This window comes from Panicum virgatum, chromosome 6K (genome assembly GCF_016808335.1).
Source record: "Panicum virgatum strain AP13 chromosome 6K, P.virgatum_v5, whole genome shotgun sequence".
Taxonomy (NCBI): domain Eukaryota; kingdom Viridiplantae; phylum Streptophyta; class Magnoliopsida; order Poales; family Poaceae; genus Panicum; species Panicum virgatum.
In genome coordinates, this window is record NC_053141.1 from 25,158,746 (window position 1) to 25,186,726 (window position 27,981).

A 27,981-nucleotide genomic window follows, 5' to 3' on the forward strand; every position below is an offset into this window, starting at 1 on the left:
CATCGAGCTGCCCAAGGCTGATGATGGAGTTCCGCAGCGCCGGGATGTAGTAGACTCCGGTGAGCATCCGGTGCTCTCCGAACTTGGCGGTGAAGATCACGGAGCCCACGCCCTTGATCTCCACGGCGGAGGAGTCCCCGAACCTGACGGAGCCACCTACGTCGACGTCCAGGTCGGAGAAGAACTCCCGCCGCCTGGTCATGTGGTGCGTGGCGCCGGAGTCGAGGTACCAGCCATCGACCCTGTCGTCGTCGGAGCCGTTGCCGAGGACTCGGGCATGCGGCTCGTCGAGGTGGAGTAGAGCGGTGGCAGGCGGTGCCGTCGGATGCGGCTCCATGTCCCCGTGGAGTAGGAACAGAGCCGGCTCGTCATCCGGCTGGGCCTCCGCGACGTGGGCTTGGCCCCCACGCCTCCGCTGCGGGCAGTCCCTGGCCCAGTGGTCGGGCCTGCCACAACTCGTCTCGTGCCGCCTTGGGCCTATCGGCGGCGCCGCCCTGAGCATCTCCGCGGGCGCCACCGTCGGCGCGCCCTCGTGCCCCGGCTTGGGCACCTCCGCGCCCCTTTCGCGGCTTGCCGCGCTTGCGGCCACCAGTCGAGGAAGAGGGCTCCCCCCTCCTGTCACCGCGCCGGGCCTCCCACTGCTCCTGAGTAAGGTGAAGCTTCCCACCGATGGAGATGCCTCCCGAGGGAGGTTGTGGCTCGTCGCTGTCGTCGACCTTGAGGCGACCAATCGCCTCCTCGATCGTCATGGTGGAGAGGTCCAGCAGAGACTCGATTGAGCGAGCGGTCTGCCTGTACCTCTCGGGAACGCAGCGGAAGAGCTTCTCAACGGCTCTCTCCTCGTCGTAGGTGTCGTCGCCGAACTGCACCACCTTCTGCAGCAGAGTGTTGAGACGGAGGGCGAAGTCATCAACATCCTCACCTGGCTTGAAGGCCAGGTTCTCCCACTCCTTGCGAAGTGCCTGGAGAGTGGTCTTGCGGGCGCGGTCGCTGCCGATACGTGCCGCAGCGATGGAGTCCCAAGCCTCCTTGGCAGTTCGCTTCTTGGAAAGCGTGAATTGCATCTCCGGCGGGGTTGCTGCGATGAGAGCATCCAGCGCCCGTTGATCCTCATCGTAGTCGACGTCGCCGTACCGGACTGCCTCCCACATATGCCGCACCTGGAGCTTCACCTCCATGACCGCGGCCCACTCGACGTAGTTGGTCTTGGTGAGGGTGGGCCACCCACCGCCGGGACCGACGTCCCTGACCACCGCCTGGAGGCCGTGGTAGCCGAGGGCGCCGCCGCGCGCACCCCAGCTAGGAGCGCCGCCACCGCCCTGCGCGCCGCCGCCAAGGGCGCGGCCGCCGCCTCCGCCCTGCGTGCCGCCGCCAGGGGCGCGGCCTCCGCCGCCGGGTGCGCGGCCCCCTGGACCGTCGCCGGGCGCGTCGCCGTCCAGGCCGCCGCCGGGCGCGCGGGCCCCTGGACTGTCGCCGGGCGCGCCGCCGTCCAGGCCCTGTTTGGCAGTGCTCCTTCCGCTCCGCTCCATGCCGGATTCTACATAGCGCTGCCAAATGCCAAAACCAGCACCTGATTCTCCAGTGAAGTGAGCGAAATCGATCCACAGTTTTCTCGTGCGGTGGGGAGCAGAAAAAACCTGGAGCCCATTCTGATTTGCTCTGCACGTTGCCGCAGCTCAATCACCAAATCTCTTCCCCATCCGCCCACCATCTGCTGGCCTCTCGTCCCTGCTCACCGGCTGCCGCTTTTCCCCATCCATTCGCCCGCTTGCTGGTCGCTCGTCCCCATCCACCTGCTCGCTGGTCGCCGCTCCTGTCCGGTCGCCAGCCTGCCCGTTGGCTGCCGCTCATCCTCATCCACCCATCCAACCCACTTGCTAGCTGCACTGCTCTTCCCCTCCTGCAACTTGTCCCATGCCGGTCTGCTGGTCGCAAAGCACTGCTCGCTGTTAGAAGCTCAATTTTCACTCTCATTGAGCTGAGAGGATGACACTCAAGTTGGGGAAGTTTTCTGGGTTTTTCTTCATTCACACTCACAATGCCATGCTCTCCACGGGAGAGGTGGGTACATATTTATAGGCAGTCAGGTGCAGGCAGCCAAGGCACATGCCAAACTAGTCTAAGATGCTAGTCTAAAAGCTAAAACTAAACAATCAAATATGCTGTCCTCTAAGATGCTGTCCTAGGGGCAGCAAGACCACTACGTGCTGCAGTAAGGAAAGATGCTGCAGCCCCACAAAGACCACCAGACCACCAGTACAGACTGTCCCTCAAGGACCATGTGCTGCAGCAAAGAGATGCTGCAGACGTACAATGCTGACTAACCAGCAAAGACTTATCCATCACTCGCCTTCACGACGCCGCTCGCCGACAGGGACGGAGGAAGGTGCTGCCGGCTTGGATCTCATCTAGGTTGTCAAGCTAGAGCTGGAGCAGAGGGAGAAGTGCCACTGCCACCAAACACGCAATTGTGAAGCAGGGAGCTGACTGGAGCAGGAATGGGGTGGAGCTGGAGCTAGAGCACATGAAGCTGGTTTAGAGCGCTGCCAAACGGGGACTTAGTCATACCTGATAGTCTGATACGGTGGCATTTTAACCCATGACAAGAACATGTTGTGAAATATTGCTTCAGAACTCCACTTTGTGGTTTGGAGCAAGACAACTTTGCTTGTGCTGTTTTGATTCTTACTTTAACTTTTGATTTTCTTATTAATTAGTAGCATTTTTCATGACAGCCAACGAGTACGCCCTACAATCCATGATGTTATCACTTCAAAGATTAAAGCCTATACTGAAGAGGCTTCGAAATCCAGTACAGACAAAGCTGCAAAAAGAAATTCTGATGGGTCGCATTCAGATGGACCCATTCCCCGGTTCCAGATGCTCAAGCAGAAAACAAAGAATGGTGCATCTGTAATGGCAGCACAACTAGTTGTCAGTCCCATTTCGCCAGCTATGGCACCCGCAGGAGATGCTCAGCGTGCAGCTGGTCAACTCCTTAGATCAATATTTGAATGTCTTTTAGACATACTTGGTAGGTGCTATGTATCAGCTAGTTTGATTTCTACAAATCTGTACTCCCTCCGTGTCTAGATACATAGCAAAAACTATGTATCTAGATTTGCCAAAACGACCTACAATTTGGAAGGGAGGGTATATCTTATTGATCGTGCAAACATTAAAAATTATTCTACTTGTCAGAGAATCATATTATCGTTGGGGATCTTCTTGAAGAAAAATCAACATCAGAGGTTGACAACATAAACACACCTCATATCACATATGGGGATCCAAGCTGGAATCCAGACTCTGAATCTTCCCAAGCTACTGGTGGTTTTAGTGTTGCGTTCTCTCTGTCAGTTGTGCAGGTAGCCTTTGGTACTACTTGTCTATCATTTTTACTGTGATCTGCTTTTCATATTCAATCCACGGCTATTGCTTCTGTCAAATTTGATGTAACACTATGCGTCCCATTTCTGTTTTGGAATTCGGTATAATATCATGCTCTTTTATTGGAAGGGTATAATATAATGAGTCTGTTAATCAGTAGTGGCAGCATACTGTAAACTTTGTCTGTCCTTGTGCGATGAAATGTGTAGTCCTGCTACTGTATCTTTGAAGTCTTATACCTTCCTTTTCTCATTTGTGTTTCTTTTTGGTTAGAGTGAGTGCCAGCAACTTCTGTGTGAAATTTTGCGGGCAACTCCAGAAGCTGCTACCGCTGATGCAGCTATCCAGACAGCTAGGCTTGCAAATAAGGACCCAGTGAAGGAAAAGAGGCAAGTATTTGCCTATCAGTTGCATATATTTTTACTTTTATATTCGCAGTATTGTAAGTGAATTATTATGTAGTCTCCTGATCAATGGGTGGTGATCTGTTTTACATTACTTATGTGGTGAGCCTGTAGCAGCTCTCTTTTTTTTTTCACACTGAAGTTGTAATTTTTGGAAGCTTAAATTTTTTGTTGCATTAGGTTGTTTCAGTTTAAATTGCTGGTGAGTTTTCTTTGCTTTTTAACATCACTGAATGACATAACATTCTTCCTGAAGGGATGGATCGGAAGGTCTTTCTTTCGCTTTTCGCATTACTGATGCAGCAACCTCAGTGCCAAATGAAGGTATACTAACCGGCTTACATCATCTGGACGAAATATTGTTTCTTTTCATGCTCCTGTTGGGTGTATCTATTGGTTATATGTTGGGCTGTTATAGATATTTTTCTGCTATGCTTTTGTTTTTCATTTAAACATGAGTCATGCACCTTATTTTTGCTTTTACATGGTTTTGCATACTTGCTATTGACTTCGTATTATGTCATGTATGTTTAATTCTGATCTACCACAGGTCAAGGATGGCGAAGAAATTCAAATGTGCCACAAGAAGGGTATGGAACAGCAAGTGTCATACCTGACCAAGGAATTTTCCTAGCCGCATCAGTTTACCGTCCTGTCTTTGAGGTGACCTGTCTTTTGTTTGTCTGTTGTACATGCATCTCACAGTATGCTAAGTTGCTCATGGAGATATTTTATTATTGTAGTTTATGAACAAAATAGGATCGATGTTGCCTCAGAAGTACTCGCAACTTGGGTATTGTTCCAGATCTCTTCAACTTGTATTGAATTTGAAGTCTACTATTCATTTTGCCTTCGATAACCTGCAAAATTGTGTGGATCTGTTGATCATGTGCTTCTATAGTTCTATTGACCATGTTTATACTGTGCCTACCATCTAGCTGGACTATGTTAGAAGTTAATTTTATATTCTTGAGCAAGTAAAAGTCATATTGAATCTGACTCCCTTGAGGAGCATACATGATCATTATAGTTGGATCATGGTGTCTCTAGATTTCTAGTTGTTGCTTAGTTGTAAAGTTGAGGTTGTACAAGTCAATTAGGATTTTACTACTAGCTAGTGTTTAGCTAATGGTGAGTTGTCATTGTGTATGACGGTTTGTAAGTCCTATAAAAGGACATGTACCCCCATAGTCTATGTAACCTTTGTGAGTGAATATAGAGCATACTTTTAGCTCCATTGGTTCCTCTCCATTGCATCATTCTTCCTTCCCAAACTAGTTAGTTCTAAGAGACTACTGAATCCCACACTACAAAAAGTAGTTGTGATCGATCGAAGCTTTTTTTTTCTCGAATGCGCAGGAGAACTGCGCATCAATATATTAAGAAGAATAAAAAGGGGGTAAAGAGCCCCCAAAAACAAAACTGTTACAAGATTGGGAGGGCCGGTAACATGCCCACAACACAAAGTCTAAGGTGTTTGTTAAGAACAAAAACTGCCGTACAGAATACCAAAGAACTCGCAGTGAGTTTGTGCTACTATGAATGGGGCACTTCTTTTACTATATCAGAGGGTCTCTTGTCCAATTTTCTCAACTTGAGTGCGGGTAGCTATTATTGAAAATTTGTATAAGGAGTGACAGTATACAGGACCGGTAGTAAAATTGGTCAAAGTCTATAGGGATTATTTTTGGAGAATGAAGAGCTTGGATAAAAGCTGCGACAAGCAGCCTAGCCAAGCTGTTTCTAGAGTTCTTCAATAGGCATAATGGATCATTTGTGCCTGTAATTTATAGCCACTCTTCCATGGTTTATAGGGATTTTTACAAAACACAATCCCCAGGAGGATCTTTGATTGCTTCATTTAGCTCTTGACCCTTGTAACCTTCTCTAGGCTTATATAGCAAATGGAACTTAGACAGGCCACTTAAATATTCAATGATGGCTTGATTTCCAGGAATTTCTCCTATTATTTCTAGGGGGTGGTAAAGGGCCTTAAAATTTGACATAGATAATCTAAGGGCCGGGCTCTAATCTTATGCAATTTTGAGTTAAAAATATATAAGGGCCAAGTTGGATTGTGAAGAGACCACTAGGGCCATGATCCATTACCACCCCTAATTATATCATTCCAAAACTCCGTATAGAATGTAGAATGTTTGGAAACCATATATGGGGGAGCTTATTGCTTGTAAAGAAGAAAGTTTGGTGGAGCTTGTTTACTGGGAAGCTTATTTGTTAATAGGAATGTTTTTTTGAATCTGGGAATAATTGTGGTCACAAGCGCCGACCTTAAGTCATAATGTCAAATCAAGTTGCTGAGACAAGGACTGATTATTCTGCTATACTGTGTCACTAATGCTAAGCTGCACATAACAGAGCAGAGAATGCCAGAACAGATATAAGATCAGATTTTAAGAAACCAGCACTTCTGACTCCTGAGTAGTATGATATGAGTCTGGTTTCCTTTATATACATGGCAGGAAAGTTACGACAAGCATAATGTAACTAATTCTCAATGTGAATTGATTTCATTCCCAAAAGATAGTCATATGACGCTACCTAAAAGAACATAAGCATGATTTGGAGCTACAAAGTATTTTATGGCCTACAGATTTTTCTGAAAAATGATTGTTTTTGTTGTTCACCTTTTAATATGGCAGATTACTGGACCATATTTATTTGTATTTACAGTTGCTTTTGAACATGTGCAGGAGTGATGGCTTATTGGCTTTTGTAAATAACTTTTTGAAGGAGCACTTCTTGCCAGCAATATTTGTAGATTACCGAAAATGTGTTCAGCAGGCCATATCCAGTAAGTCACTAACTGTCCACCAATACATAGTGAAGTGTGATTACCCATATGTGCATGGTTATATGAAATAAAATGACTAGAATGATATTCTTGCTCTTTACTTGAGCAAAGTGTACCTAGCAGTTGTGGTTGAATTGCTGATGCCATTGTTTGAGATCATGCAAACTGGAAAATACCATCAATATAAAACTGATGTTCCAGACTTCATGCAATGGTATTTCCAATTCATGCATTTGCAATGGTTACCCTTATTAGTTTGACCATTTTACGTGCATTACTACTTTGGTCCTTTATTCTGGAAGTAAATTTTACAAAACCACAACTATTTGCACCTAGCTATAAAAAAACTACAACTTCCAGGACCAGTTTCATAGAAGAAAGAACTACAATTATCTGTATTTCTATGGGTCTAAATAATTTTAATCCTGTGAAACTGATCCCAAAAGTTGTAGATTTGTGAAAGTTTGGTGTGAATAGTTGTAGTTTTGTGAAATCTTTTTACTCCACTAGCATAGATGCACGTGCGACACACACATAATTTAAAAAATCTAATTAGATTTTAATTTGAAAATGCATTGAATTATATATTAATTAAATTAATATTGAAATTAATCTAAAAACATGTACCATGATATACGTTACTGCTATCTCGTGGCTTATCTCGATCCGAACCTATTGCATTATCTCGATATGAATTTATTGCAATAGAAACAAAGCTAAAATCAATTAAGTAGTTGAGGTTTAAAGATATCGGAATAGGTGTTTAAATATCACATGCAGAAAAATGGCAGTTCGAATCAAACAAAAAATATGCCAAGACACAAGAAATAAACAAAAGATTGCAAGGTTCTTGAGGGAGCTTTTTGCAAGAGCTCCTCCATGGCATACAGGATCTATGGCAGCTCTCCTTGGCGGCACTTTGGTGGTCTAGGAGCTACGAAAAGTGGGGGGAAAGAGAGAGGAGATCAAGGGTATTTCGTTTGAGTGGCTCGCCGGTGGCAGGGATCCTCGGGATGGCCGGAATCGGGGCATGTAGCGGCGGCGGCGGTCTGCTCCATGGCAGGAGCGCTCCGACGGCCAATAGGTGACGAGGCGAGGCAGGACAGGTGCGTCTCCGCGAGGGGAACCTCCGGGAGGTAACCATCTCCGTTGAGTACAACTGGATCGGCCGGAATTTGTCCCGCTGCCCCCGAAGCCCCGCTCGTGAGCTGCGACCAGGGGCTTGCGAGGCTGCGAAGATGCGGCACTGATTATAGCAAGCACGACTCGGAGAAGGAAGACGTGGCAGAGGAGACTCGGACTCATGCTCGGGCTCCTCCCGCTCCTCGTTCTCGTCCTCCTCGTCCGTCTCCTCTTCGGCCTCGATCTCCTCTGCCCGGCAGCAGAGGGAAAGGAAGAAGGCCCGGTGAACGGGTGAGCAGGTACGCGGGCGGGTAGGCGAGTCGTTGGGTGAGAAAAAAATTAGTTTTGGACAGAAACATCCTCTAATATGCTGTTTCTATGGGTGTACCCTCCCTTCCACCTCCCTGGAGCCCGATTTGGATGAGAAAAGTTTTCAATTGTTTTCGATCTTTATAGTATAGATGAAGTATGTAGTGCAATAGTACATCACTGATGGGTTTAGGGTTTACGGAATCTGAGTGGTCCCGTGTGTCATCAATGATCAAAGTAGTGTTTCGCTGTTATGACCTGCGTTACTTATGCGAGGTGCTGGCCAAGTGGCTAGGAGGGCCACGCCGGTCAGCGGGCCGAATGGCCCAATAGTATCTATTATTGCTGTTCCTTAGTTTCAGATAACCCTAGGAACTATAAAGCTTGTAAATATTGGTTATTGGAAATCAAGCAGAAGCAAGTAATTGTTGCCGGCTTCCCTGGGAGCCCTAGCCGCCTCCTCTCCCTCTCCTTGCGCCGTGCAAAACCATGGTGCCTTGCCACCGCACTTGTTCCCCTAGCCCTCGCCCTCCAACCTTGCACAAGTACAACCTATGTAGCGGAACCGGAGTTCCTATCAATCCCCCTCGGAGCCCTAGCCGCCTCCTCTCCCTCTCCCTGCACCATGCAGCACCATGGCGCCTCGCCGCCATCCTCGCTCGGTCGCTCCCCTAGCCTTCGCCCTCCAACCTCGTACACGTACAACCTACATAGCGGAACTGGAGTTCCTATCATTTGCATACTGAGCATATGTAATGACGGGAATAATCAGTGTATTCCTCCAACCCTAGATGGGTGGGTATATATAGATCCTATACATGGGCCTCTAGATGGGCATCTATACACATGGGCTCAACATACTCCAACACCCCCCGCAGTCTGAACTACCGGTGCAGCGGTGTTCAAGACTGGACAACAAGAAAGCTAACACACCCCGCAGCCTGAACAACCGACGCAGCGGTGTTCAAGACTGGACAAGATGAGAGTACAAGTAGAGCACAAAAGGGCTAATACCCCCCGCAGCCACAACTAGCCACCGGCTATGTTGAGGCTGTATCGAAACTCCGAGAAGGTCGACGAGGGCAGCCCCTTCGTGAAGATGTCAGCAAACTGGGAGGTAGTCAGGACATGGAGTACCCGAACATCGCCGATGGCGACTGTCGCGCACGAAGTGTAGGTCGATCTCCACGTGCTTCGTCCGCTGATGCTGGACGGGGTTGGTGGAGAGATACACGGCGCTGACGTTGTCGCAGTAGACGAGCGTGCTCTTGGCGAGTGGGCTGTAGAGCTCCGCCAAGAGCTGTCGCAGCCAGGACGCCTCCGCCACGCCGTTAGCGACAGCCCGGTACTCCGCCTCGGCACTGGAGCGGGAGACAACCGGCGTCCGCTTGGACGACCAGGAGACCAGGTTGCCGCCCAGGAAAACGGCGTAGCCGGAGGTGGAGCGACGAGTGTCCGGGCAACCAGCCCAGTCAGCGTCTGTGTAGACCACCAGCTCAGCAGAGGACGAGCGGTGAAGTACCAGGCCGAGGTCCACAGTGCCACGGACGTATCGGAGGAGACGCTTCAGCGCAGCAAGGTGTGACTCCCGGGGATCATGCATGTAGAGACAGACCTGCTGAACAGCGTAGGTGAGGTCCGGCCTGGTGAAGGTGAGGTACTGCAAAGCGCCAGCCAGACTCCGGTAGGCTGTAGGGTTGGCCACCGGATCACCCAGATCAGCAGACAGCTTCGCCTGAGTGTCGACTGGAGTGGAGCAGGGCTTGCAATCAGTCATCTCAGCCCGCTCCAGAATATCGAGGGCGTACTGCCGCTGGTGCAGAAGAAGACCAGACGGGCGATGCTCAACAGTGACGCCAAGAAGTGGTGGAGCTGACCAAGATCCTTCATAGCGAACTCCTGTTGCAGAGAGGAGATGACACTCTGAAGCAACTGCTGACTGGAAGCTGTGAGCACAATGTCATCGACATATAGCAGCAGATATGCCGTCTCATCCCCACGGCGGTAGATGAAGAGAGATGTGTCAGACTTGGCCTCGGTGAACCCCAGTGTCAGCAAGAACGTGGCGAACCGAGAGTACCAAGCCCGTGGAGCCTGCTTCAGTCCATAGAGAGACTTGTTGAGCCGGCAGACCATATCCGGACGACTCGAGTCCACAAATCCCGCAGCCTGAGAGCAGTAAACAGTCTCTGACAAGGTGCCATGAAGAAAAGCATTCTTCACGTCCAGCTGGTGCACAGGCCAAGTGCGCGAGAGCGCTAGAGGACCGTGCGCACCGTAGCGGGCTTCATGACCGGACTGAAAGTCTCATCATAGTCCACACCAGGCCGCTGAGTGAACCCCCGGAGAACCCAGCGAGCCTTGTAGCGCTCCAGTGTGCCATCAGCCCGACGCTTATGCGTCCAGATCCACTTGCCAGTCACCACATTGCAACCAGACGGACGCGGCACGAGGTCCCACGTCTGGTTGGCAAGAAGAGCTGCATACTCCTCTTCCATCGCGCGACACCAGTGAGGATCCGCCAAGGCGTCGCGGACAGAGGAGGGTACCGGAGAGACCCGCGGCTCTCCCTCGGTAGCGAAGAGAGTCGCGGCCTGGGACGCCATCCGCCGAGTCACCATGGAATGGATATGTCGAGGATCCCGATGGACGACTGGCGGGTGGTACACCTCCGGCTCTGCTCGAGAGGGAGCCGGAGGAGGCGGCGGCGGCGACGGCTTCGGTGTCGGCGTCGCAGGAGCCTCCGGAGCAGGAGGAGGCGCCGGTGTCGACGCAGAACGGCGCTGGTACACCTGCACCGGCTCAGCGTACCGCCGCGGCGCCGAGGTCGGCGCCGAGCGACGCCGGTACACCTGCACCGGCTGAGCGTACCGCGCAGGGGCAGTGGAAGGCACCGGGGCCGCGCGTGGTGCAGCGGGAGACACCGGGGCCGCGCGTGGCCCGACCGCGGGTACCGGGGCCGCGCTCGGTGCAGCAGGGATCACCGGAAGTGGTGCCGGTGCGCCGGCAAAACCTGCAGGAAAAGGACAGACAGGTAACGGTGGCTGGACCATCGGGTCAGTCGGAAACAGGGACGACAGCTCGGGATCAGGAGAAGGTGTGGAAGAGGTGGAGTAGGGGAAATCCGACTCGTCGAAGACAACGTGTCGGGAGATCAGAACGCGGCGAGAGGTGAGGTCAAAGCATCGGTACCCCTTGTGGTCAGGGGAGTACCCAAGGAACACACAACGAGTCGAGCGGGGCGCCAGCTTGTGAGAAGCGGTGGCGGACGTGTTAGGGTAACACGCACACCCGAAGACCCGAAGGTGGTCGTAGCGAGGAGGGGTACCAAAAAGAGCGTGGTGTGGAGTGGGAGCAGGAGAAGCAGTGGACGGAAGACGGTTGAGCAGGTAGGTGGCGGTGTGGAGGCTCTCAGCCCAGAAGCGCGGGGGGAGAGAAGCCTGGATCAGAAGGGTGCGCACGACGTCGTTCGTCGTGCGAATCATCCGCTCAGCCTTGCCGTTCTGAGGAGAGGTATACGGATAAGACATACGCAGCTGAACACCCCGAGACAGGAAGAAAGACCGGGAGGTAGAGTTATCGAACTCCCGCTCGTTGTCACACTGGACAGCCTTAACGGTGAGGCCGAACTGAGTGGACACCCAGGCAAAGAAGTGGAGGAGGGTAGAGAAAGTCTCAGACTTGGCGCGCAAAGGGAAAGTCCAAGAGTAATGAGAAAAATCATCAACAATGACCAGGTAATATTTATATCCAGACATGCTGAGTACAGGAGATGTCCACAGGTCACAGTGGATGAGATCAAAAGTATGCGCAGCATGCGAAGAAGAAGAAAACGGAAGTCTAACATGACGACCTAACTGGCACGCATGATAGAGGTGCTCAGCAGGAGCCCTAGTACAAGGGACATCTGTACTACGACTAAGCTGAGCCAAAACGTCGCGGCCGGGGTGTCCAAGCCGGCGGTGCCAGGTAGTGGAAGAAGCCGTCACGGCAAAAGCAGTAGACGAAGAAGCCGAAAGTGGAGCAGCGGAAGCAGGAAGCCGAAGAGTGTAAAGGGGCCCCGGGCTGTCACATCGGAGAAGCGGACGCCGGGAAGTCGAATCCTTCACAGTAAGACCAGAAGAGTCAAATTCAATAGAACAGGAGTTGTCAGCAGTAAACTGACGAATGGAAAGAAGGTTGTGAACCATCTGAGGAGCAACAAGAACATTAGAAAGACGAGGAGCAGAACCCACGGCGGTGACAGTAAGGCAAGACCCATCACCAACCATGATAGAAGAAGGACAAGAGGGGTGTGGGGGTCGGACAGAAGAGAGGATACCAGCATCGGAAGTGGTGTGGAACGAGGCACCCGAGTCGGCGATCCACTCGGTGCTGGTCGGCGGCGTCAGTCCTATGGTGCTGAAGGACTGCGCCAGAGCGGCCTGATCCCACCCCCCAGGCCTGGTCGGCGGCTGGCTGGGCTGAGCGTGATGGATAAGTCTTTGCTGTTGGTCTTTGTGGTCCCTTGTACCCCTGCAGCATCTTGTAGTCCTTAGCATCTTGGACTGCAGGCATCTCTTGTACCCCTGCAGCATCTTGGACTGCAGGACAGCAGTTAGTGTCCTCTCTAGGACAGCAGTTAGTGTCCTCTCTAGGACAGCAGTTGGACTAGTGTTAGACTAGCATTATTGGCTTCATTTGCTGCCCAGCAGCCTGCTGTATATATATGTGGCCACCCCTCCCATTGGAAGGCATGGCATTGTGAGTGTGAATGAAGAAAAACCCAGAAAGCTTCCCCAACTTGAGTGTCATCCTCTCAGCTCAATGAGAGTGAAAATTGAGCTTCTAACAAAGTGGGCGGGGTCCAGGACGGCGCGAAGAGTGGAGTAGCGCCAGTGAACATGGCCGCCGGCTGGAGCTGAGGACGAGGCGCCCCTCCCGGACCCTGGAACGGCCACATCGAGATGCGCCCTGACCATGGGTTGCTGAAGGATGGCCAGGGCGTACCTCCAGCGGCAGGGGCAGGTGTGGGAGCCGGAGCCGGTGTCGGCGCGCCCCGACGGCCCCCACCCGTACCGGTGCTCCCAGAAGCAGGGCCACTAGTGCCACCACCACCACCCCGTCGCCGGCGACGTCCACGCCCCCCCTCCTCCGGTCTGCCCGGCTGGAGGAGCACCGAGGGAGGTGGCAGGAGCAGCTGAGGAGGCCGGTGGAGTAGCAACGAGCGCGGCTGGGGTGGGCGAGGACGATCCGGGTGCAAGACCCCTGGTGATCTCCTCGAGAGCGAGGTCGTCCCGGACCTGCAGGAAGGTGGGGAAGGGCCTCTGGCGGGCGATCCAGCCCTTCAGGTGGTCGTAGGTGCTGCTCAGTCCCCGTAGGACATTGAGCACCAAGACTCGATCGGACACCGGATCCCCGAGGTCGTGGAGAGCATCGGCCATGCTCTTCATCTGTCGGCAGTACTCGCCGACGGAGAGGTCCCCCTGCACGAAGGTACGGAAGGTGGCGTCGAGCTGGAGGGCGCGATACTCGGCGTTGCTGAGGAACTGGCCCTCGAGCGCCACCCAGGCCTGCCGCGCGGTGCCGCCGTGGGTCCGGACGAGGTCCTGAAGATCTAGGGAGATGGTCCCGAAGATCCAGGACAGAGCGACGCTGTCGAGGCGCAGCCACGTCACGTCCCGCGCCCCGATCGGCGAGTCGACGAGGACGTGGTCGTCGAGGGCGTAGCGGTGAAGGGTGAGGAGGACTTGGTCCCGCCAGCGGCCGTAGGAGGACGACGCAGGATCGAGGAGGACGGAGACCAGGGCCCGGATGTTCTGGACGCCGGCGGCCTGGAGGTGTAGCTGGGCGACCATGGGGTCGGTCGGGTCGTACCGGGCTCCAGATCCAGTGGGTGGGGCCTGGTGGGAGGACGAGGTGCCGTGCTCGGGGTCGACGGGCTGGCCGGAGGAGACGCGGAAGAAGCGCTCCGCCTCGGCGACTCGGAGAGCAAGAGCGTCGGCCGTGGCGCGCTCGCGCTCCCAAACGAGGGCAGCCACGCGGACCCGCTCCTGGGCCACCGAAGCCTCCGACTTGGCGGCGAGGAGGGCCGCAGCCAGAGCGGCGTCGGCCTGCTGCCCACGTAGGGCGGCGGCGGCGAGCGACGCATCCGCGGGAGACATCCCGAGGCCCGACCACGCGGGATCGGGCGCGGCGTCAGCGGGCTGCTTCCCGGCGGCGACGGCGGCGTGGTGGGCCGCAGCGGCGGCTGCTGGATCGGCGCCCGTGGCCTGCAGCAGCTGCGCTGCGGCCCGCTGGGCGGCCGGATCGACGGCGGCGCGCTGCTGGGGCCCCAGGGCGGCAGGTGGCTGCTGCCGCGGCCCCTGCGCCGGCAGCGGCCCCTGCAGCGGTGCTGGGGGCGGCAGCGGCGCCTGTGGAGGCGGTTCCCGCGGCGCTTGGAGCAGAGGAAGACCCGGAGCAGAGGAGCCCGCGGGTCCCGTGTGCCTGCGGCGCCAGCGGCGGCGCTCGCGCTCGCGGCTCCAGCAGCGGCGCCCGGGCCTGCGGCCCCTGTGGTGATGTCCGCGACCGGCGCGCCCTCATGGACAAGCGCAGCGGCCGGGGACCGAGCGGCGGCGGCAGGAAAGCCGGGCGGCGGCGGCCGGGCGGCTGCGGCCCATGCGCCCAGATCTGCGCGAGCGGAAGCAGGGGAGGGAGAGGAAGAGGAGGGGAGGGAAGGAGGAGAGGGGGGAAGGGAGGGGGCCGGCGGCGCCAGCGGCCGGCCGGCCATGGCTGGCGGCGGCGGGCACCAGAGGAGGCGGCTGGAAAAACAGAGGAGGCGGCTGGAAACGTGAAACCCTAACCCTAGGCTAATGATACCATAATGACGGGAATAATCAGTGTATTCCTCCAACCCTAGATGGGTGGGTATATATAGATCCTATACATGGGCCTATATACACATGGGCTCAATATACTCCAACAATATGGTTCTTTGTATTCTTTTTTCTTTCTTAATGAAATGAAAAGCAGCTCTCCTGCATTTTCAGTAAAAAAAAAGTTTGTTGGCTACTGCGACCAGCCCCAGCCTCTAAGATTTCAGTCCAGACTTGGCAGGTAAACACACATGAGACCAGTATGTGCTGAATTGATTCTTCAGCCTGATCAGAGTGAGGGCGCACAGCCAGGTGAGGCAACCCATGCATGTCAAGGTGGTCGGCGGTCCACCAACGGTTATTGACAGCTAGCCAAATGAAAAACTTATGCTCAACTTCTCCATTTGTTTCCGTGGTGCAAATTCGATAGAGTCAAGGAAGAAAGCATTTGAAGGAAGGAAGCTAGCCAAATGAAACATTTGAAGACTTGCTTGTGCAGGAGCCTGATGAGCTTCCATCCATAGTGATATGGGATATGCTGCAGAATTAAGCCATCAACCAAATCCAAGATTTGAAGACGGTCAGTTATCACCTGGACAGTGAGAGCTCCTTTGATGTCAGCCACCCATTTTTCAGGTGCTCAGGGCCTGTGCCCCAGTATGGTGCTTCCTTTCTCTTTGGGGAATTACCTGATCCGACATTCAGCATGTCAGCTTCTTGTTAGGGCACATTAATACCTCATTGGTTTTGGCCTGGACTCTTGTTTCCTCATGGACCCTACAATACAGTGCCGAACTTGTTATAATCATAGTAACCTGGTACCTTAACTAATCTACATGGCAGAGTATGTTTGGACTTTGGACATGTTTCCGGCCTTAGAACCAATCTGTCCAAGAGCTCTGTGTCCCCGATTCATTGTTCTGATGAGGAGTTGTCCCTCACAGCAAATATTCTGTCCTGCACCATCAAGGCTTTCCCCTGCACTTATCTTGGCCTCCCGCTCACCATTGGCAAACCAACTAAAGAGGTTCTACTGCCCCTAGTTGATAGAGTGGCAGATTATCTCCCTGGATGGAAGGCATCTTTAATCAACAGGGCGGGACGCTTGGTTTTGGTTAAAGTGGTGCTGACCACTGCCCCAATTTATCATCTAATAGCCATGGACTTACCAAAATGGTTCTTCAAGGCCATTAACAAGAAAAGGCGTGGATTCCTTTGGAAAGGTCATGATCAGGCAAATGATGGCAATTGTTTGGTGGCTTGGGAGAAGGTGCAAAGACCGCTTGAGTATGGAGGTCTGGGGGTTCACAATCTTGAACTTTTTGGCTGGGCGCTGAGAATCCGCTGGTTGTGGGAACAAAAAACAAACCCGGATAGACCTTGGGCTGGTCTTCCTGTTGAAGTTCCTCTAAAAGCAAAGGCCCTTTTTGATGTGGCAGTAGATGCTATAGTTGGAAATGGGGAGGAAATTCTGTTCTGGAAGGATAGGTGGCTGGATGGACACACTTTGGCCGAGATAGCCCCTAACCTGTTTAAAACAGTCCCAAAGCGAACTGTTAGTAGCAGGTCTGTAGCTCAGGCCCTGCAAAATAGGAGTTGGGTCCCTGACATCAAGGGAGCCCTTACTGTAGAAGTGTTGGTCGATTACCTTCTCATATGGGATATGGTGGATGGTGTTGTCCTACAACAAAATGTGGCTGATCACAAGTGGAAGCTAACTCAGCATGGTTCCTATAGCAGCAAGTCTGCTTATGAGGCTTTCTTTTTGGGATCCATCAAGTTCGGTCCGTGGAAGAGAATTTGGAAAACCTGGGCCCCACCACGTTGCAGGTTCTTCATCTGGTTGGTGCTCCATAACAGGGTTTGGACTGCTGACCGCCTAGCCAGGAGGAATCTACCACATCCGGAGGCTTGCCCTTTATGTGATCAAGAGGAGGAAACAATAAATCATCTGTTGATAGAGTGCGTTTTTGCTCGCGAGGTCTGGACTGTAATCTTGCACCATCTAGGTGTGTTACACTTGGCGCCACAGCCTTGGACTGCCCGCTTTTCTAACTGGTGGAGGAAAACTGCTGCTGCAGCTCCAAGAGAAGCTCGCAAGGGCCTTAATTCCTTAATAATCTTGGTGGCTTGGAGTTGTGGAAACATCGTAATGCTTGTGTTTTTGAGAAGAAGAGGCCAAGTGTTCAGGATGTTCTTAGGTCTGTTAGTATGGAAGGGGGCCTTTGGTGTTCGGCTGGGGCTTCCAGGCTCCAGGAGTAGGTGTCTAGGTCGCTGACCTCCTTGGCCTAAGCCTGGGGTCTTTGGGTCGTTCCCGTCATAACCTGTGGCAAAAATGTAATTATTTGTAAGCGGCACTTATATTGGCGCCAGGTGTGGTCTGTCTAGACCTTTGTATTTTTTCTACCTTAATGAAATGACGCGCAGTTCTCCTGCGTGGTTCGAGAAAAAAAAATTATGCAAACTTGAACCATCAATTGGTTACCGGATATCAAAAAGGCCAAAAATTATATCTGGCCCACAGATATATTTGTAGAATTTTTAGTGACTATAATACTCTATATGCGAGTCAATTTTGAAAACATATTGATGCATTAATGATATGGTACACATGCTAAGGAAGGTGATAAGTGTAAATAAAACAAGAAAAAGGACCTAAGCACCCGAATTGAAAGATAGATTGATAGGGATTAAGAATCCAGAATCTGTCAATACATGTGCCATTTGTTTCACATATCAGCTGGTCCATTTACGAGGATAGTGTGGCTCATCCATTGAACTTATCAGACCTCATGTATACATGTGTTGCTTAAAACTACATGAATGGAACTTCTATTGCTATCCTTTTTGGAGTCATTGTTGGAAATTGTTCAAGCTTCCAAATTATGGAAATATGTATTCTATGTTTGTTTCACTAGCATATTAATATGTTGTAACACCCCAGCTCGTCAGTAATCTGTAGTGGTGTTGTTGGCCATGTGGCTAATTGATTGTTGTGGTATTTTAGTACCACCTTCGAAGTTTAGGTGGGTGGTAGCCCACCTATAATCGTTCACTGTCACTCCAAACACAGCACCTTTGAGTTGACTCTTTTAAACGATGCAAGGATGAAAGTATCGGAGAGCTGCTATGCACTAGGCCATAAGTAGATTTTGGGACGCGGGGTGTTAGATATGTGCATGCAGTTGTAGCTGTACCATTAAACAGTGAATGATTTGTTACAGTAGTGTTCTGACCCTACCCCTTTGTGACAAAATGCACACTTGAGTTCCAAAACATTGTTAACATTTGGTTATCATTACTGCAAATTTACTATTGTGTATTTACATCCTTGCATATATGTACAACTTTATTACAATACATCTTTTCACAGGCCCAGCAGCATTTAGACCACGTGTAAATGCAACCTTAGTATATGGTTCATCGGTGGAACATGGGCGTCCTGTGCTACAAGGGCTTCTAGCTGTTGATATAATAGCTAAAGAGGTAGTGCCTTGAACAAATTCTTTTATTTTTTTTGTGTTTTCTTCTAAATTTTGATATATTTGCTTACTTGAATACCTTATTTTGCTCTTAGGTTCTTGGATGGGTTCAATTAATGCCAAACTATGCGATTGAGCTTGTAGAGTATGTACGCACATTTTTAGAACGTACTCATGAAAGATGTCGTGCATCATATATGGAGGTATTTCAATGAACTTAAATGGATTGTATTGCATCCATGATGAGAGAACCTATTCAATTTTCTCAAAAAGTTATTTAACTTGGTTGAAGATAATAGGAGGTAGACCTTGAGACAGCCTTGAGACCTTGTAGCAAGGCAACTTGATGCTTAATTAATGAAGCAAAAAAAAGCAATGGACAGCAGAGAAACAGAAATTTTGAGGGATAAATGGGCAATATGCACATAGGTAAGGGGAGAGAGATGTGAGGGATGACAGAGTTATACATAGGTAAAAAGGTATAATTAATTTTTTTCAAAAAAAAGGTATAATTAAAGGGGCATGTTATCTGGACCACCACCTCCATGATATGGAACTTGTTGGAATATAAGTGAATTGTGCATCTCTCCCCATTAGCTTAAGCTTTTGGGTTGAATTGGTTGGTGCATGCAACTCAATATGGTATTAAGCCAGATGTCTCGAGTTCGAATCCTGGCGGCCGCAATTAAATAAAATTATTGCAGTCGACTCCTATTTCCTCGTTTGAGGTCTGGCGGAGCCTATACGCAAGGGGGAGTGTTGAAGTATAAGTGAATTGCCCACCTCTTCCTATCAGCTTAAGTTTTTGGGTTTTGTTGGTTGGTATATCCCATGCATTATACCCAATCTTACATGGTATCAAGGGGCTAGGTTCTAATCCTAGGCCTCCGGCTTCCCCTGCCCTCGTGCTGCCCCCGGGGAGGTCGATCTCAGCCGGGGGCAGCGCCCTCGTAGGATATGCATGCGGATCCCTCTGATTCGTCGCGCTGTTGTGGTCAACAAGTAGCAGAGGGGCCAACCTTTACCCGTCGCCGACTAGCTCCATGGCTGCGCCACCTGTCGTCCTCGTCGGGAACCGTGTCGCCATGGGGCTGCCGCTGGGCCTGCCATGCCTCCGCATCGTCGCTTCTGGCTTCGCATCTGGATCTGCTACCCCTTTCGCGCAACAGGCCAGGCACCCCCCTCCTACCAGCGCCGCTGCACCGTTGCCATGAGCGCGAGTGCGTGGCAGCGGAGGAAGACCATAGAGTCGCCAAGCCACCGCGCTGTTGGGGCTGTCGGGCCACCACACCGCTAACCGACACCGTCGCCAGGCTGCAGGGCTGTTGGGCTTCACCCGATCCCCGCCCCCCTCCTACCGGTGCCGCCGCACCGCTGCCTTGAGCGCGAGTGAGCGGCTGAGGAGGAAGTACCCGGAGGAAATATCTCTGATCGGATTGCGTCGCCCTGCTGTTCGTCGCTGCATCGTCGTCGACACTCCTGAGGATGAGGTTGTCGCTGCGCCCTTACCAGGCTGCAGCGCCGACGCTCGTGATCAAGCCACCATCGCCGGTGTCGCCGCTTTTTCACCACCATGCTGTTGGTCCTTGTCAAGCTAGTTCTCGATCCGAGTTCGCGCCTATTGCCGCACGCTTGCGGACACCGATGCTGATGTTGCTGAAGGAAGATGCATTCGCGCTCTTTAGCTGCACCATCTACCGTCGCTGTCGGCTCGTCGTCCTATTGAACCTGTCGGCAAGAAGATACTAATTTTGTGTATTCGGGCGCCTTCGTCGACGTTTTGGACCCGCACCCTCCTCCACGGCTTCGTCCACCTCGACCTTGGCTACTTCGGTACTAAGGGCTACCATCTGCTTGATAAGCCTCTTTGGCTCCCATTCCAGCCACAACATCTGCAACGCATCGATGGTTGCGACTGTGGGGGATGTCATCTGTTTGGCTTATTCTCCAGTCTCATCGTTTGCGCGCTCCCATTGTGATTGCGTGGGGATGTTAGAGTATATTAGGCAACTCCAGATATGGTTAGTTTAGGATTGATTGTAATCCCAGGATAGCCTTCTTTATCTCTAGGAGAGGCTACTTGCCCTCCAAGTCATGTACTCCTATATAATCAGCCCAAGGGGCTCAAGCAATATATCCCATGCATTATACCCAATCTTACAGAACTAACCAGTCCTAACATATCTTTTTGTAAAAAAAAATTCTCGAATACGCAGGAGAGCTGTGAATCTGTGTATTAATTTAAGAAGAAGAAATGATCCAATTACAAACCAACTCCCCACCTTGGATCAGAATGAGTGGGGTACAAGCATGGTTTCTACGGCGGTAAGGCGAGGCGTGGCGACCTACCCCCTTCCGGACGCCTAGGCGAGTATGGCGCGAGGCGAGGCGACGCCATACTCATACAGTAATCTAGATTGAGTGACACAAACATACCTTGTTGCTGCAATTTTTGGAGCCCATGTGGCAGACATGGCTTAGCTATATACAAAGCAGAATAGAGCAGTGAGCACGTTGCACTGAACCACTGGTAGCAGTAGCACATAACAATCTAGCACAAGCAGTCAGCAAAAAGTAGAATACGGCATAAGCAGAGGAAGAGCAAAGCAGCCAGCAAAAAGTAGAATACGACATAAGCAGAGGAAGAGCAAAGCAGCCAGCAACAAGTACAATACGGCATAAGCAGAGGAAGAGCAAAGAAGGGGAGAGAAGTATAGAAGATATACCTCTGCTCTGAGCTAACGTGAAGGAAGGACTCCCCAACAGAGGCAGAGCAGAGGAAGCAGCCAGCCAGCCACGAATCGATGGAGGGCAGAGCTGCAGTGGTCAGAGGTGCCGAGCTGCAGTGGGAGGCTTCAATCGGCGGACGGGTGGAGCTGCCGGCCATGGAGGCGTGTGGTGGACGGGCAGAGCTGCAAGCTGTGGATGCGTGCAGCCGCCGAATTCCAGGTCCGCGCGCAGGGTCCCACCGCCCTCCTCTCTTCCCCCTCTCCTCTCTTCCCCCTCTCCTCTCTTTCCTCTATCCATTGGAGCTGCAAGGGGGCGTGCCCTCTCCTCTCTTTCCCTGCTAGTCTCTTTCCTCTGTCGATTCGCACTGCAGGGGCCCTGCGCGCGGGAGTATACGCGGTAGCGCACAATTTCCCGCCCGCGCGCGTGATTTCCCACCCGCCCGCAACCCCTCTTCCTTCCCGCGCGCGCGATTTCCCGCCCGCCCGCAGCCCCTCTCCCTTCCCGCGCGCGCGATTCCGCTTTTCCCATGCGCGCGCAGGTCGCCGACGCCCTTTTTTTCCGCGCGCATTGCCTTCCGCTCGTGTGGCGTGCGCGCGAACGCCTTGGCGACGCCTTCCTGCGCGAGGCGACGCCATAGACCGGAAGGTCGTGGCGGGCGGGACGCCCCGATTGGGAGCTCGCCTGGACGCCTTGGCGTCGCCTAGGCGACGCCATGAAAACCATGGGTGCAAGAAAACACAAGAACAGACTATTAAATAAAAAGCTGGGTAAACTAGGACCTGACCAAGAAACCATCTATACTAACACCCAAGGCCCAGGGCAGCAAGGCCCTCGCACCTCTCACTTGCCATAGGTGGGATTCATCTTTGAAGCTCTGTAGGGCAGCCTGAAGATTTGGAGCAGATCCATCAAACACACAGGAGTTTCTGTGTTTCCAGAGGATCCAAGCTCCCAGTATAACAAGGGAGTTGAAACCTTTCTTATCCTGCTTCCGGACTTTCCTCCAGGACTTTCTCCACCACTCCGCAAAGGAGTTAGAATGTCGAGTAGATATCAAACCTGACAGGTTCAAGGGATCCAGAATGCTGAACCAGAATTGCCGGGCAAACACACAAGAAGTGAGTATGTGTTGGGCTGTCTCATCTTCTTGGTCGCAGAGGGGGCAGTGGTCTGGGTGCGGGAGTCCCCTTCTTTGTAAGTGATCAGCTGTCCAGCAGCGATTATGAATGACAATCCAAACAAAAATCTTGCATTTATTAGGAGCCCAAGCTTTCCACAAACGTTTCCATGGTTCGAAGTGGATTGCACCGATAAAGAAGGATCTATAGGCTGATCTAGTGGAGAAGATACCTGAGCTTTCAAACTTCTACTGATGTAGGTCTTCTGTAAAATTGAGGTGAATTTCTGAGATTGCATCCCAAATATTTTCTGTAAGATCTACAATGCAGAAAGCCAAACTTAACAAAACTGAACTGTACCTAAAACTCAAACCTTGGCCATCTAAGTCCTTGATGCTGTTTGCATATGTAAATGATCCTGCTGTTATTAAATGCTAATGGCTACTGTACTCTTGAACATCCAACTCTAGCAGTCGAGTTGGTAGGTGCCCCACATTTACTGTTCATGGTGTTTTGACTGCTTAATACTTTCAATTCTCAACTTCCTCCTGGTCAAAGTTGTGAAACTTCCAATACAACAACAACATAGCCTTTTTTCCCAAGCAAGTTGGGGTAGGTTAGAGATGAAACCCGAAAGAAATAAGTTCAAGGTTCAGGCACATTGATAGTTAGTCTCCAAGCGCTCCTATCCAAAGCTATCTCTTTAGAGATATTCCAATCCTTAAGGTCTCTTTTAACCAACTCCTCCCACGTCAGTTTAGGTCTACCTCTACCCCTCTTTACATTATCGACCCGCTCAAGAACCCCATTACGCACCGACGCCTCAGGAGGCCTTCGCTGGACATGTCCAAACCATCTCAGCCGATGCTGAGTAAGTTTCTCCTCAATTGGTGCCACCCCGACCCTATCCCGAATAACTTCGTTCCGGACTCTATCTCTCCTTGTGTGCCCGCAAAACCACCGCAACATCCGCATCTCTGCTACACTCAGTTGCTGCACATGTCGCATTTTTGTAGGCCAACATTCAGCACCGTATAACATCGCCGGACGAATTGCTGTCCTATAGAATTTGCCTTTTAGCTTTTGTGGCACCCTCTTGTCACAAAGGATGCCAGAAGCTTGCCGCCATTTCAACCAGCCAGCTGAAATTCTATGCCTAACATCTTCATCAATGTCGCCATCCTTTTGTAGCACCGATCCTAAATACCGAAAAGTATCCTTCTGGACCACCACTTGCCCATCTAGACTAACGTCTCCCCCCTCATGCCTAGTCGCGCTGAAATCGCACATCATGTACTCGGTCTTGGTCCTACTAAGTCTGAATCCTTTCGACTCTAACGTGCGTCTCCACAGCTCTAACTTCCTATTAACCCCTGCCCTACTCTCGTCAACTAGCACCACATCATCAGCAAAGAGCATACACCAAGGGATCTCACCTTGTATATCCCTTGTGACCTCATCCATCACTAAAGCAAATAAATAAGGACTCAATGCTGACCCCTGGTGTAGGCCTATGTTAATAGGAAAGTCAGTGGTGTTGCCATCACATGTTCGGACAAACGTCGTCGCATCCTTGTACATATCCTTAATGAGGGTAATGTACTTAGTTGGGACTTTGTGCTTCTCCAAAGCCCACCACATGACATTTCTCGGTACCTTGTCATATGCCTTCTCAAGGTCAATGAAGACCATGTGCAAGTCCTTCTTCTGCTCCCTATATCTCTCCATCAATTGTCGTATTAAGAAAATCGCCTCCATGGTTGACCTTCCAGGCATGAACCCAAATTGATTTTGGGTCACACTTGTCACTCTTCTTAGGCGATGCTCGATAACCCTCTCCCAAAGCTTCATCGTATTGCTCATCAGCTTAATTCCACGGTAGTTAGTACAACTTTGAACATCGCCCTTGTTTTTGAAGATAGGTACTAATATACTTCTCCTCCATTCTTCAGGCATCTTGTTTGACCGAAAAATGAGATTAAAAAGTTTAGTTAACCATACTATTGCTCTATCTCCTAGGCATCTCCACACCACAATGGGAATACCATCAGGGCCCATCGCTTTACCTCTCTTCATCCTCTTCAAAGCCTCCCCGATCTCTGCCTCCTGAATTCTCCTCACAAAACGTCTGTTGGTATCGTCAAAAGAGTCATCTAACTCAAGGGTAGGGCTCTCACTCTCTCCATTAAACAACTTGTCGAAGTACTTTCTCCATCTATCCATGATCTCCTCATCCTTCACTAGCAGTCGATTTGTCCCATCCTTAATGCATTTGATTTGGTTGATGTCCCTTGTCTTCCGCTCGCGGATCCTAGCCATCCTATAAATGTCCTTCTCCCCTTCTTTCGTGCCTAACCGCTGATACAGGTCATCATACGCCTTACCCTTTGCTACACTCACAGCTCGCTATGCAACTCTCTTCGCTAATTTATAGCCCTCGATGTTGGCTGCACTCTTGTCAAGATGGAGGCGCTTGAAACACTCCTTCTTCTCCTTAATAGCCCTTTGTACCTCGTCGTTCCACCACCAGGTGTCTTTCCCCTCCTGTTTGCCTCCCCTACTCACGCCAAACACCTCTGAGGCCACCTTCCGAACACATGTTGCCATCTTTAGCCACATGTCATCTGCGTCTTCTCCTTCTTCCCAAGGCCCCTCACCTAGCATCCTTTCCTTAAACGCTTGTGCCGCTTCCCCTCTAAGCTTCCACCACTTTGTTCTCGCATAATAATTGTCTAGTCTGTAAACATGAAATCATAATAATTGTCTTGAAAAATACTTTTGTAGTCTCATGAGTGTTTAGCTTCTATAAATGTATTATAGTAGAAAATAATCTTCAATACTTGGGTGTTCTCCCATTTAGCGACATAGATATATTTTCTAAATGTAAAAGTGAGATACATCATGCTGTCATATTTCAACTCTGCTAGCTTTGCTTATGATATTCCAATAATCCTGTTTCTGGCATATCTTTTTATTTCTAGTTTTAGAATAAAAGTCTTTGAATGTGGTTGGATTTATTATTGAAGATCGACTTCAATCATTATCAAACCTAGTACACTGTTTTCTTGTGTCACCTGCAGAGTTCATGGTTCTTCTATTGTATGTGAAAATTGCAGGCTGTCCTTGAAAAGCAAAGTTATATTCTCCTCTCAAGGAATGATGTTGAAAGTTTAATGCGCCTTGAACCAGCAAACATTTCATTGCAAAACTCTACTAGCCAACCTGAAAACAATGTTACTGATGCAGAGGCAGCCGAAGTAGAGATTGAACTAAGTGATCTCTTATTAGAGATGTGTCCAATAAAACAGGTACCTTTTATTATTTTTCAAATTTGTTGAATACCTTTTCCAATTCTTTATTCCACTGATAAATTATATATTATTTTATTTTTGAATTTCTATGATGTGCGAGTTCAGACTTAGTTGGACCAAGACCGAGTACATGATGTACGATTTCAGCGCGACTAGGCATGAGGGGGGAGACGTTAGTCTAGATGGGCAAGTGGTGGTCCAGAAGGATACTTTTCGGTATTTAGGATCGGTGCTACAAAAGGATGGCCAATGTTTTCAAATCGTCTAGTCGGACCTAGTCGCCATGGGACCGATAAGACGACTAGTCGCGATTAGTCGTCGACCAGGCCGATTAGTCGAGCCTAGTCGGTCCTAGTCGTCTGCCTAGTCGTCCGATGTGTCCCAGGACCGATATGATATATGTACTACATATTACTTAATAAAAAGCAAGCACGAAGGCAACAATGATGGTCGATTTTTCACTTACTTGTGAGAGATGATTTGTGAACTGTCCAGAACTCTGCATTCCTGTCCCCCCATAGTCCATATCCTCGCTGATTTGCTGTTGAATCTGAAATTACAAAGAAAAGAACTGAAGTAAGTAGCAAAGAATAAGCCATATAGTAAGAACATAATAGTAGTGTAGTACAACAGAAGAGCAAAGAATAAATATATATTTTTTAAAAAGCACATGACTTGATAACTAAATAGGTTCAGGATATAACTACATATTACATAGTTGATAAATTGGTTCACACTTCACACAACAAAAGCTGAAGTGCTCAGCTGTCAGCTCAACACAACACCATTCAAGAGTTCAACAAGTCAACAACAAAATAAGACAGCCATCAGCCATGCATCTAATTAAGCAAATCAGAATTCAATTGGAAGCCTCCGGCCGCAGCTATTGCACATCCTCCAGAATCTGCATCCTCCTGATCTTGATCCATTATTGCTTCTGAATCAGATCCATCAAGCTGGTCATTTGCCGCATCTATCATCTCATGATCACTGTCATCTTCTTCAGCAATATCTGTAGCTCGCTGCTTCCTTGGACGCTTCCTCTTCCTAGCATAAGTATGGCTGACAGTAGCAGCAGCACGAGCAGCAGCAGCCCTAGGCAAGCCACGACCCCGTAGAGCTTCAGTTGCCTCACTAGCTACATCCACTTGAGCCCAAGTCAAAGTATTGCCAGCATCATCAGCTGCTGCTCCTGTGTGAACTGGTTCACAATTTTCATCAACCCATTCATTCTCCCATTGAAACTCTTCAAGTAGCAGGGGGTTCGATCTCTTTCCTTTGGAACCGAGTTCTCTAATTTTTTGAAATCTATTTGCCATCTTCCGGTTGTAGCTAACATACACCAACTTGTTCAGCCTTTTGTGCTCTAATCGGTTTCTCTTTTTGGTATGGACCTGCACAAATAAATAAAACAAAATCAGAATAGTTTGTGAGGAATATTGCTACAAAACTCCAATTATTAGCAGTATTTACTACTAAGTTACTTACATGAGCAAATGCGCTCCAATTACGCTCACATCCAGATGCTGAACAGCAAAGACTTATGATTCTTTTTGCTAAACTTTGGAGCTCATATGCTAAGCCACCATATGATCCCCACCAAAGAACTGCAATATAAATACAATGTCAGTCAGTCAGTGTATTACCAATACCAAAGAAAGTGGAGAAGTAAAAGAACAGAAACTGCAATACAAACAATTATAGAATTACTTACTAGGATTCTTTTTATCTCTATCTCTTATTGCTAATGGCTTTGAGAAGCAATCACCTTCAGACCTTTCGTAATCATCAGCTTGCTTACTAATCTTGGTCTGTTCATTATCATCCAAGACCATCTTCCAGAAAACATCATTGAACATGGACCTTAGCCTTGCAGCTTGTCTCCTGTCATTTTCCCTTATAGCAAAGAACTTGCCTGGATTCAAGAATAGGGCTGCACCATACAACTTTTGCTCCATTTGATTTTCCCACCTCTTCTCATAGCACCCCATTACTTCATTAAGTAAACTAGGTTTGTCTTTCAGAGATTCCTTGATGGAGCTCTTTGCAATATCCATTGCTGCCATGATCTCAGGAGCTGCTGGTGTCTCATCTCCATCAGCTATTCTTAGAGCAACAAGGAGTGGCTGAGAAGCTCTTAGGCAATTTTCCACTTTGTTCCAAAATGGCAATGAAAGGGCAATTTTTTGACATTGCAGTCCTTCAGCAGTTTTAGACAAGGTGTTAGCCTGCCATTCATCACTAACAAATAAAGTTTTCAGACCATTCTTGTGCTGATGCATACTTGCCAATGTGAGATATGAAGTAGCAAAGCGAGTCACAGCTGGCCTTACAAGATCTCCACCTATCTTATCCCTCATAAGATCAAGAAGCCTTCCATGCTTGTAGATAAATCTAGACAGTTTTTTTGCCCAATTGATTGCTGTGTTGAAATCCTTTATCTCTCCAATGTCATGCAACATCAAATTCA

General features: G+C 50.0%; 2 protein-coding genes across 4 annotated transcripts in view; one reads left to right on the forward strand and one right to left on the reverse strand.

Annotated features, from left to right (window-relative positions):
- LOC120712093 (exocyst complex component SEC8-like) overlaps positions 1-27,981 on the forward strand; it is a 42,627-nt gene that overhangs the window by 8,968 nt on the left and 5,678 nt on the right. For 2 of the 3 annotated variants that reach the window (XM_039997811.1, XM_039997809.1), the window contains exons 9-18: positions 2,736-3,034; positions 3,202-3,368; positions 3,664-3,779; positions 4,051-4,118; positions 4,345-4,457; positions 4,538-4,587; positions 6,506-6,606; positions 18,244-18,356; positions 18,448-18,555; positions 25,317-25,508. In XM_039997811.1, coding sequence (XP_039853745.1) covers positions 2,736-3,034; positions 3,202-3,368; positions 3,664-3,779; positions 4,051-4,118; positions 4,345-4,457; positions 4,538-4,587; positions 6,506-6,606; positions 18,244-18,356; positions 18,448-18,555; positions 25,317-25,508 — 1,327 coding nt within the window. The remainder of the gene's footprint in view (positions 1-2,735; positions 3,035-3,201; positions 3,369-3,663; positions 3,780-4,050; positions 4,119-4,344; positions 4,458-4,537; positions 4,588-6,505; positions 6,607-18,243; positions 18,357-18,447; positions 18,556-25,316; positions 25,509-27,981) is intronic. The other variant, XM_039997810.1, reaches the window with a different exon arrangement.
- Positions 25,667-27,927, reverse strand: LOC120712094. The gene is made up of 3 exons (XM_039997812.1): positions 27,226-27,927; positions 27,000-27,118; positions 25,667-26,905 (listed from the first exon to the last, which is right to left on the reverse strand). The coding sequence occupies exons 1-3, from the start codon at positions 27,869-27,871 to the stop codon at positions 26,351-26,353; spliced, it is 1,320 nt and encodes a 439-aa protein (XP_039853746.1). The 5' UTR covers positions 27,872-27,927; the 3' UTR covers positions 25,667-26,350.